The 12,259-nt window shown below is 38.4% G+C and overlaps 1 protein-coding gene across 2 annotated transcripts in view; it reads left to right on the top strand.

Annotated features, from left to right (window-relative positions):
- The window catches only part of LOC110985950 (homeobox protein Meis1-like), a 52,129-nt gene continuing 39,870 nt past the window's right edge, over positions 1-12,259 (top strand). For both annotated transcript variants that reach the window (XM_022247452.2, XM_022247455.2), the window contains exons 1-5: positions 1-342; positions 5,868-6,115; positions 8,403-8,544; positions 9,039-9,089; positions 11,599-11,649. In XM_022247452.2, coding sequence (XP_022103144.1) covers positions 331-342; positions 5,868-6,115; positions 8,403-8,544; positions 9,039-9,089; positions 11,599-11,649 — 504 coding nt within the window. In that variant the 5' untranslated portion in view covers positions 1-330. The remainder of the gene's footprint in view (positions 343-5,867; positions 6,116-8,402; positions 8,545-9,038; positions 9,090-11,598; positions 11,650-12,259) is intronic.

The following is a 12,259-nucleotide window of genomic DNA, read 5'->3' as shown; positions in this document are numbered from 1 at the left end:
TACCACACAGTTTGTATAGGATGCCCTGGACGTACACGACGTAAAAGAACGTGTGCATGTGAATTCACAAATTACATGGCTGCTTTCTCCGGGCCAAAGTGATCGAATCTAGCCGCCTAAACTGTCAATTCCCAGCCAGATTACTGGCATATCGGCGAGTTCATCGGTCTCTCTGGCTCTCCTAGATTGATGTGGATACGGAGGGAGTGAACAATATCGCCTTTGGATGAGTATTTGAGGGAAATTTTCCGTTTGATGGTTTTGGCAGAGAACGGCGCCGAACACAGCGCACGGTGAATCTGACCGCATACACGGCATACGTTGGCCCAAATGGCACAGAGGGTGGGTAGCAATTCTATTGTGCTTGGCGTATAATCCAGACAGCTCATTTGCTTGATTTAGGTTTTGTTCGCCCCGCGATTGTTGGTGTTTCTAATAGTCGAGGACGTGCTTTGTGTATATTTGTATCGCATTATTTAACACACAAAAAAGGTTTGCATGTGTTAGCAGCAATAAGGTTTACCCTGGCTTGTAATAAGAGTCTTCTTGTATGTTGTGAATGGACCAGGCCAGGGTTGGAAGCATTCTTGTGCAGCTAGTCTTAAGTCGTGAAAGATGCAGCTGTCATTGGTACTCCTTGTGGTCTTGTTTTTCTTGTTAAGTGCAGAGGAATGTTGTAGTAAGGACATAGAGAAGTATTTTATTCATCAGTGAGCATAGCCATAGTGTCAAACAGAAGGAATAGCTAATGTAATATTCTAATGCTACGCTTTTCGTTATGTCTCCGGTGATGGTCATTAGTTGTATACACAGTAATACAAGCCGGGAGATCTCCACATTTTTGTTGCACTTGACTTTTTTTTTACTCTTCTTACAAGGCGTATGTCAGTGCAGTCATATTACCTTTTGCAGCCTTGGCAATCTTCCTTGTCCTTAAAGGAGACAAGGAGGACATTGCTAGAAAATTTGAAATTCTTACCAATTTTTGGAGTTCAGGACATGCTTTTTAAGAGTAGCATGGTAAGGATTGCTGTAGATATTACATTGAAAAAATCTGAAATTTGAACTGGGACGCTTCTCTTTTGAGAATGCATTTTTTTTCACAACTCCCCACTGTAGACTTTTTTGCACCCGTAGTTAAGATACTGGTTTTGATATGCAATGTAAAGGTTACTTGTCATTTGTGACCGATTGTATGCTTTTTCTAAGTGGAGTGTTGCAGGGTGTCATCCATCAGAGACCCTCGTAACTCTTCAAAATCAGTGAGCAGAGTGGCAATGCTTTTTAAAAAGTATGAGTTGAAATATTGAGGAAAGGTTCATCAAAGTATGATTCTCATCAGTGGGACATCTATGGCTTACATGTGTATGAAAGGCACACATACTGTCTGCAGTTGTAAGAGATGGAATTCGATGGCTCACTTTGGTCACAAATACATGTATGTGAAGGCCTAAGCTTGAAAGGAGTACCTTAGAGTTAAGGACATGAGCAGTTTTACCAGAAATCACCAGAGGAGATGTATACATGTAAGCCCACGACAGTTTTAAACTGTGACAATTTCAAACTTTCAAGGAAAATTTGAGCACATCCTGGCCATGTACATGCACATGTGTGCCTACGTGTATATGTATGTTCTCATTGCCTGGTGGCAGGTCAAACAGTCAAATTTCCCATTTGTTTTCTACACCCACACAAGCCCATGGAGAAGGTGACGGAGCATTCAACTTGAACTTGGCTGCTATTCACAGCCTGCACTGTGGTACATATTGCACCATGACAGCGTCTTGGAGTGTTGCAAAATTGGAGTTGCAATAAGAAATGCACAAGTATTGAACAAAGACTCTCAAAGAGTCACAAAGTGTGTTTGCTGAACTCGGTCACAGAAAATGGCTTTGGTATTTTGTTTTAAAAAGGTTGAGATTTTTGCCTGAAATAATGCCTCATGTGCCTTGAACCTGTTCTTTGTGAAGCAATGATTTTTGCAAATAGTTATGACAGAGAGATACTGCATTAAATCCATTGAATGTCAGCACATAACCAGTGAAGAAAACATGCTGCCATACTTTCTCCAGTAGTAAAGTTTAAAAGTCTAATTTGCTTGGCATAAATTTCAATCGACCTTGTAGTTTTATGACGCAGATCATGATGGTAATGATTTTTTGTGATTTGAGAAATTATACTTCTGACACTTGAAGTATTTAAATTGATGTCAGCTGGATTTCCATGGAAATGCAGACTAACAATATGGTTGCAGTGCAGTTCAGGACATGACTCTTTTAGTAGCAAAAAGTATTACTCTAATAACCTTGGCTGCTGGTCCTGACATTGTGCCAAACAGAAACAAAGTTAAATTTGTGGAAAGAAGTTTAAGGACTTTGGTTTCTTTTTTGTCAAAGGCAGTGTTTTGTTAAAAAGCAACAGCATCAGCAAGTATGTTGAATTAATTGATTCATGTGGTACATGTATGTCGTACAAAATCTGACAATAAAGTCCTTTTTGACAAAAAATATAGCACTAAAACAAATAATATTAAATACTAGAATTATTCAAGTAAGAAACATAAAAAAATTTGTGGTACCTGTGGTTGGGAAACTCACATTAATGTTGTTTGGCAGTGCCATTTTGCAACCAATGTTTTGAAACTGGCTAATGACGTTAAAAGTACGAAATTTGTCCTGTAACAAAATAATGTATGACACGTACATGTATGGACGTTTTATTTGGTCTGTTTTGAGCCGATAGGGTCACACTAAATTATTTGCCTCGTGGGCAAAGTTTTTCTCCAACCTATAGAACATTTTATGCTTTATGCATTTTGGGGAATTTACATGTATTTGGTAATACTGTAACTTATTCTGTGTTTTTAGGAGAACAACAAAAAACCTTATATAAAAAAATGAGGCTCATGCTACAATTACATTGTCAAGGAAGAAAATTCTTCAGCTGCCTCACAGGAGATGTGAGAAATACCTGCACCAAATTGCCACGAACACTAACACTAGCTCTAACACAGGACTTTAGAAAAATTGACCATGAATGGGACATACCCCGGTACATGTGATGTACATTTCCTATTCAGAGTCCAATTTCATGGAGCTGCTTAACAGTTAGCAGCAAAGTCGCCTTTACCATAGCAGAAAAAAATGCTAACCTTAAGCATTGTTTCATTGCAGTGCTTGGCCTGGTTGTGTTTATGGTTGTACACGCGTAGCGATTTCTTTTGTTTTGTCACTAGGTTAAACAAATTTTCCCTCCAAGAAGAGTGTGCCTTTTTTCTTGCTCACTGCATATTGTCTGCATGAAATACATGGAGCCTCTGTACCAAAAGTGAGATGATAAGTGTACATTTGAATCCATTTCCTTTACTGGGTGACTGAAATCTTACAGTGCCTGAAAGTATGCACATTGTAACAGGGGAAACCTGAAGACTGTGTCGGTGCGCTCTGTCTAGTCAGGATGCAGGCTTCTGTGCAGTGTTATGGTATCTACCATCACTGCCTAATTACAAGGAGACTGGATTAGGAATTAAATCTCATGCAACCAGACTCCAGATTCCAATTGCTGGATTGATCTCTCTCAAATCGCATCGCAGGCTGGCCGGGGCGGCAGACGGTTGGAAATAAAGGGCTGAATTTTTTTTTCTCTCATTCTAGAGAAGCAAGAAATTTGATTAGACCTGAACTGTTCACTACTTTATACCGGTACATCAAAGTATTTGACCCTTGGAAAATCCACTCTTAATGTTTCATTGATATTTACAGGTTGTGGTATGGATACTTCCTATCCACATCTGTAAGCTATTCTAACTATTTAATGTGACTGGCCTTGTGCGGTAGTTGGCAAACAAGTTATAGTCAATCTTATATATGACACAAAGCAAAGACTGCCAGTTGTTTAAAAGTGCTTCCCAAATGTCTGTTAATATCTACCATTTTTTCACCACCCAAAACATTTTATTTTTTTTCTGCAGTTAAAAATGGACGGAACAGAATTTACCTGCTTGTTTCGACATTAAAATCAACTTTGTTTTTATGTAGAAAGTGGTTTCACTCCAGTCATAATCTCCAAACCGATAAACATGAACAGGAATACAGAGTACTCATGTGTACATGTAAGTCGAAGGAAAAACTGTAAAAACCAATAGGAAAAAACTGCATATTTGGTGGTACAGTAACTCAGCGTTCGGCTCTACCGTGTTCTGTGTCATATGTTGTAGCGTAGCTATAGATATTTGATGAAGGATAGTGCACTACGAAACTGTGTTGCCATCTTTCTAGTTTGTTCCGTTTAAAATGAGATGGATTTTTCCGACAGGCTGTTATTGCTTTTTGGAGGAAGTTACAAAATATAAAGCAACACACAACGTGGTTTACTTTAGTAACACGGCAGTGAAAGGCCCCCCCCAGTCCCAGTCTTGTTTGGGTTTATTATTGTCTGCTCACCGACATGTTCATGTAATGGGGCATGAACATAATATTATGCCAGTTGTGACTTGCCAGTTCATTGCAATCCCAAGTTGTCATCAGTCATAAGATCGACTCAATGCTCTCCCTTGTGAATATGTCCCAGAACGGTCTGTTGAACTGTTCTAGAAATAACGCCAGTGTTGGACAATAAGCGTACATGTATATCATTTCCACTGAGCAAAAGGTCTGGGATCCTGTGGAATTTGTTTTTGTGCCTCATGTCCACATGCATGAAGTTGTTACATTTATTAGTCCAGCTTGTTGCTTTCAGCATAATACAAAGGGACAGGGAGGGTGGGAACAGCTGACTGATCTCATTTTCCTCAGGAATCAATTGTTAATATGCATAAAATGTCACTGCTTTGTCTCCTGTGGCTTCCACAATAAATGTCTTAATCTGTGCAAGGGTGAACTGCCACATTGGCTTATCACTGATCCAGTAGCAACTTTATAAAGTAAAGGGAGAAAGGATATTGCAAGAAATGGAAAGGTTGTACATGTGTGTATGCACCTTGACCCACAGGTTATTTTGGGTCAGTGTGTGGACAGTCATTTCCCCAAGTTGACTTGGAAGCAGGATAAAGGTTGTACCGACAGCACTGACGGTAAACACTGATACAACTTGCTAGTTAATTTTCGTGAGGTAGTCGTGGACTAAGTACCCCCCAGCTATTTCCTGTGGTTCTAGGTCTTGTTCCTGTCAGTGCTTCAATATCTTGTGGCATTCCTTAGCTTCAACTTGTAGCCTACAACTGGTTTGTACTAGTTTGTATAAGGGTGCTCTTAAAAAAAGGACAAGTTTGTACGTTTGTTGGTTGTTTGCATGCACTGACATTGCCATAACTGGCCAAGATTTGGTTTCTACATTATACCTGCATATGTGGCATATGTTTCATTTTGTTGCACGTCATTTAACCTACATATATCTGCCCAACAGTTGAATCCTTTCTTTTTCTTCAATATATGATTCAGACATCATTTCATATATCTGTATAAAGTTGAATGCATTGATGCTTTTCTCATAGTCTCTTCATGGACTAACTTGGCAAACTAAATGCTCACTGTGGTGACATAAATTGAAAAGATGAAGTGAACACATTTACAGTTAGGTAACTAAAACCTCGTTCCTTCTGTTGCATGGTGGTAAACAGTGTGTCCTACAATTATCAAGAATATATGCACTGTATTTTCAGTGCTTTGTGACTATATTCAGTTCAGTTATATACTCGGGGGAATTCTTGAAGTAGTTCTGGCTGGCTGATGGTAATATACATGTACATGAAAGCACCTGTACAAAAATAAAGGTGTGTGTGATCAGAGTGATTTGTGATTTGTGGAGAAAAAAAATGATTTGAAAATCTTCCATGTTGAGTTTTAAAAATTGATATTCTTTTATTGTAGTATCATGAAGATGGCTTACCCCACTACGGCGGTTTAGAAGCATCAGCTACATCCATGTATGAAGCCCACGCCCCCCGCTCTGCAGTTCACTACTCCCAGGCCTATGGCCAGCCCAGCATACCACAGCTGAACCACGCCCCAGCTGTAGGCCACCCACAGTTCTACCCCAGCCACACCCCTAACGTCATGACGCCGGTCTCAACAGGAGTGCCAGACACACACAAAAGAGACAAAGATGCCATATACGGGTAAGAGTTTTTCCTGTTTATTTATGGTACTTTGGGATGCATGGTTTGAGCCATTTGATTACTAAGAGATGATTTTAATTACCTGTATGAACAGCTTCTGCCTTAAGTAAGTTTTTTGTTAAATTTTGAAATCGGGGCACAGTTTCATAACCCTTTTAGCCAGAGTATTTGGCTCTTGGATCATCATTCGGTGCTTACAGATCTAGTACTCAAATTCTTGGCTAACCTCTGTAAATACAGAAATCTGTAGAACTTTACTAGAGGTACAAATGCATCGGGAAGCCAAAGTCTACGCTGACCTATAAAATACGTTAACTGAATTTACTCCTGTGATAAGCTAATACTGTTCCCCTTCTGTAAATGAAATTGGTCCCTGCATAACAGACCTTTTCACTAATAAATTCATAATCATGCACACATGCGCACAAATGTCCTTGGCGGCAAGGGCCATTGAAAATGTACAGGGGTGTGATTTTGATCATTTTCTCTCAGGTTTTCTGGCTTTGTCCATTTTTTTTCTTGAGAAGATCCCATTAAATCTTTTTTGCTATTAGTTTCTAACTAAGGCAAGATTTTTCTCACTTAATCTCGTGTGCACTGGAAAAATCACAATTGTAAAGTTGTTTTACAGAGCATTAAAATCCTACTTAGATTAGAAAATAATTTGATATTTTCTAAAGAAAAAAAATGAACAAAAGTCAGAAGACCTGAGAGAAAATGATCAAAATTGCACCCTTGTATATTTTCAATGGCCCTTGCCACCAAGGCCGTTTGTGCGCATGTGTGCATAATTATGAATGTATTAGTGAAAAGGTTTACTGGTATGAAGTTTTCAGATGTGAAATACTTGTGTGAGGAAACTATGCTCAAAATATGCTTTTCTCATAGTCTCTTCATGGACTAACTTGGCAAACTAAATGCTCACTGTGGTGACATAAATTGAAAAGATGAAATGAACACCTTTACAGTTAGGTAACTAAAACCTCGTTCCTTCTGTTGCATGGTGGTGTAATATCTTACACAGCAGAAAATCACATTTGTGGAATGTGCTCGTGAGATGTTTTGACTGGAAAACACGTTTGTATGGGGGGGGATTAGCAAACTCAAGGAAATTAATGTGATAAGCAGTTTGTACCGGTAGAACAGGTTCACAAACCATTCAAAAGTTAATACTTATTAAAAAGACTGTGTAAATTTTCCACAAGATTGCAAATCTTTTGCTTATTTTAAAGCATTTACATGTATTTGATTGCAAAAATGGAGATACTGTTGGTCTCAGTGGATATACATGTTGTTCAGTCAGGGGTTTTGAATTTGCATGCATCTTTATACGTGCAATTTTATACTGGTACATGTATCGTTGGAACTCTGTGAAGTTGCCGCCCTCAGTCTTTCATTCTGATCTTGTCATTACCTCCATGTCTGCCGCACAAGTTCTGTCGAGCAGGTACCGGGAATTCACACACAGCAGATGAGTCGCTGATAGGATATGGCCTCCGGGGTTAGCCAATGAATCATATCAAATCAAAATGTGTTCCGAATTTACGCACGGGCACGGGCCGCAAGGAAGATGAAGAGGACTTCATTTGACCTTATTAGTCGCCTAGATCAGTCCCCAAATCAAGGGTGCCTACTAAAGAGGCGCATGTGTGTGCGTGCGCTTGTGTGTGCTTAAAGGGAAAGTGTACTGTAGGACTGTAGGTAACATCACTGATGGATGGTGCAAACTCAGTCTGGGAAAGGACCCTGGGAAGGGACAGACTGATTTGATTTATTACTTCGCTGTGATGGTGTGACTTGTGACTGTGCTAGTTGGTATTATCTTAATTGGAATTTTCCAGAGAGGATTTCTTTTCTTATTGCTCAAGTTACATGTACCAGTATGCTTTGTTAATCCCTAAAACATGGTTTGTGTGGAAAGTAGATTGAAAAAAAAAATGGTCGTGTCTTTGGTTTCATAAACATTATGGAAAGTACAGTGTACATTAATTCATTAACATATGTAGAAAGAAGAGATTATGAAAATGATACATTCCACAGGTATATTATTGTGTTGTTAGTAAAGATCAAAGCATTTTATATATTTTTGTTATTTACCATCATTGTTACTTCTAGAAAACTATGAGGTTTGGGAAGGAAAGTTAAAACTGTGAAAGAAGATTTTGTGTATATCCTCATCAGTAACTACTACGAGAGCTGTGCATACTTCTTGGAATCAGAAGTTTTGACTGATCCATATTCCTTTCAGATGTACTCATTTGTCCATTTTGTTTGGTTCTTTTTACAGCCATCCCTTATTTCCACTTCTTGCACTCATCTTTGAGAAGTGCGAGCTTGCAACCTGCACACCTCGTGAGCCAGGGGTGGCGGGTGGCGACGTTTGTTCCTCAGAGTCCTTCAATGAAGACATAGCAGTTTTTGCTAAGCAGGTACTTTCCCTCACCCTTTACTGTCTTGCCATTCGATAAAGTTCTGTACAAGATTTTTGTTGAAAGCTTGCGTTGAATCTGCTCAAAGGTTCTTTGCATTGCTAATAATGGTCGAAAAATGATTTTAATTTGGAAAGTAAATTTGACATTTCATGTAGAAATTGAAATAGTTTAATGAGCTTTTAAGCTTTTGAAATCATGTCAGATGGGTATGTATTTCTTTTCTCAATAATTACTTTTAGAGAGGCATTCTTAAATTCTGCTCTTTTGTCCTGTTATATATGCATGCCAAATTTGTCCAATATGTCTCGAATCAAGCCCCAACCTCGTGGAAAGACCCTTAGTCACATACAGTGCAGATACATGGTTGAAATTTTTGTTGAGTGCACATTGTCATGTCACAAAGTGCTTGAAAATGAGTTTTGGAAACAGTACTTCCTAGAAATACAATCTGACCTTAGATGACTTTTTTCTTTCCGTCACTTCTGTATTAGGCAAGGACTGACAAGCAGTACTTCTCCAGTAATGAGGAACTTGATAGTTTGGTGAGTATTTCCAGTCATTGTGTTAGATTGTTACTTCAAAAATGCTTTTCTGTTGAAGAAAAGCATCATGTCAGCATCAGTATGTTGAGCAGTGCAGGTACAACATTATGTTCATTACATGTACCTGCATTCCTCAAAAGTTGGTATATTTTGTTTATTGGTTAAATAGACATGGGGCAAATGTTTTTGTGTGATGGCTGGCACCATTGCAGAACGAAAATTAAAATTTAGTGGTGCTAGTTTAGATACATCATTTAGTGGGAATATAGTCCCAAATTCGGACTTGAAGATGACATTCTATTGTCGCCCTCAAGTATATGCACAATAAATATTATACTTACAGCCTCACTTACTGCATACATCAGAACGTCTCTACAAAACGGCTGGATAAAGTAATACCTCCCTTGAATTGTGGTTTGATCTCTTTCCATTGTTTGTGTTAATAAAGTAAAGTTGTGTTGCTAGAATAAAAACGAATTGATAAGTTAGACCTAATTAATTGCTGAAATGATTATTTGTTCCATATCCGTTTGTAATCGTAGTGACAGATTCAAAGATGTAAAATGAATTGAATTTCCATGGATGCATTAATTGATTATGTAGTAAGTACAAATATAGTTTATTGGGGATGAATCTTAAAGATAAAACTAGACCTGTGAGCACAAATTTCATGATCCATAATAAAATTGAATTCTCAAGTATGAATGTACTTGGAGTGTTACTCATCTAGCTTCTGCCAACTTGAGAATTATAATTAACATGTAAAACAGCTCTGTTCTGGATGGAAATGAACTTCTGTTCTCATGTTCATCAGTTGGAAATAAAATCTGTTAATCACTTTGCAAATCTTGCCTTTAAAACTGAACAATGCTATTGTTCAACTGTATCGAGAATGAGAAAAGTCCTGATTTTTGGACTGTGTTAAACTGTTAAACTGAACATCTTAAAAATCACAGGAATCTTAAGTCAGTATCTGGCATTTGAAATTAAATACGGAATACACCAATTGGACCTTACAACTAGAGGACAATCCACAATCAGAGCTCTTGAACATGAAGTTAGCAGTTGGCTGGCCACACAAAGCCGCTGAGACCAAGCAACCCAATACCGCTTTTGATTCAGAATGACACTGGGATTTCCTGCTGAAGACAGAGCTCTCATCCTTGGGTTTCTGTGCACTCGCTAACAATCTACTTTGTGGTTTTTTGTTTTGGTTTTTTTTTTGCTCTGGGCATGCCTGTTGGTCGGGGATGGCCCCAATTACTGTCACTTATGGGTTGGTAATATATATTTTGTTATATTCCTAAAATATTGCATAATATATTCATTGTCCTTACCTCAAATTTGCCTTTTTAAATTGTAAGGGATGAATAAACTTTAGTTTTCTTCTGCTCTAGACGGCCTCTGTTACAACTGAAAGCTTGTCTTTTTTGTTTTTCTTTCTTTAAAAAAAGTTTTAGTCCATCGTGAGATGCATTTATTCACTGTTGTCAGTGGTTGGTTTTTATTTTTTCAAAGAGGTATTTGCCAACCTTACTACCTCGTACAGTTGTTGTAAAGAGGACTAAGGGGCATTGTCTACATTTTTCCAGGAAATTGTTGAAAATATGTAGTCTCTCAGAATTTGTCTCTGCAGCTCAAAGATTTCTGATTTTTTTCATCTTTTCTTTTATCATATGTTTTACTTTTATCTTTTTTTTATCATACTTTCATCCACATTTCAAAACAATTTCAAATAACCAGGAAAAAGTGGGGAGAATTTTATGACAGTGACAAGGAGGAACTAAAGGAGGAAAACAAAGCAAAGTTTGAGCATTAGAATGCATATTTTTCGTGTTATTTTTCACTGAGAATCCAAAGACGTTTGGCTAACCAATAATTTACATGTAAGCCTCAAATTAAGTTTAATATCAGCCATCAACACAGAGGAAACATCAGATGAGGAAGTGATTGGGCAAGTACTTCCTGGTGCCACCGATGTACATGCCTATTCCAAAGATAACCCCAATTTTTGGAGGGGGGGTAGTGATTCATTGCCCTCACTGGAGGAGCAAGAAATGTTGAAGTGGTGGTTTACCTGATACAGATATCTGATTGAAAATAGTCATTCCCCTCCTTGATGAATGCACAGATGGAGACGCTGCCCCTTGAAGATTTTACCAGAGAAAGATTGGCTTTGCCCTTTGCCCTTGTCTGAAATGAACTGTTAACTGGCTTTGTTGATTTTTCTAGGATTAAGGTTCTAGTTTACTTTACGTGTATCACGTGGGTGTGAAGGTGCACCTCCCTTGGCTTGGCATTACATACAGTGTAATTCCGAGATATGTCAGTGGTTCTGTGAGCCTGGGACAGAAGTGCGTGCCTAGGGACATTGTTGTGTTTTGGGATACACAATCAATTCTTAATTGGATCTGAAAGAGAACATAGACCACTTGGCACCTGCTTTGCCCTTGTAATATTACTTGTCACTTTTGAATTGTGTATGTGTGTTGGTTTTGTTCTCTTGCAGATGATTCAGTCTATTCAGGTACTGCGATTTCACTTATTAGAATTGGAAAAGGTAAGTCGTTTACTTTTTTTCAGTAGCATACTTGATTGAGTCATTATGTTGGAACTCTGTAGCGCCGTTGATTTTCCTGCAAATGTTGACATGTTTAAGAAGGTGGAAAGAATCACTTGAAGTATTTCTGTTAATAGTTTCACTTTTAATTTAATTTGAATGCCGATAATCAGCTGCCTGAGCACATGAAGATTTGAATGGCCAAGGGGCTACATACATGTAGTTCTAAGTTCTTGTTTAGAGTCTCAAAGATGCCTAATCAATAGTAAGTCCATTTTCAGGGGAAAATCTCACAAGGGAGTGAACTCTTCCGAGAGGAACTGGTGCATTTTGTGAGCGGAGTTCGTCCGTTGCTGTTTGTGTTTGCCTACGGTACTTATAATCTCTCCCCACAGTTGTTGCCTTAAGCATAACATGCAGCGTCTTTGCTGCCATTCCGTATTGACTATCTGTCATGGTAACAGCCTTCTGGGCTTCATGCCTGAATAACGTGGTTCATGCTGCCTTCCCTGGAGTTTTTTCCTCTTCCTTTTTTTTTCTTCTTTTTTTTTTTTTTTTTAAATCTAAGACTAATTTTCAATGCATGTCAGCATTACACATTGTACACCAG

Source organism: Acanthaster planci, linkage group LG01 (assembly GCF_054643075.1).
Source record: "Acanthaster planci isolate LZ-2023a linkage group LG01, COTS_SCS, whole genome shotgun sequence".
Taxonomy (NCBI): domain Eukaryota; kingdom Metazoa; phylum Echinodermata; class Asteroidea; order Valvatida; family Acanthasteridae; genus Acanthaster; species Acanthaster planci.
This window is presented reverse-complemented; position numbering and strand designations above follow the sequence as displayed.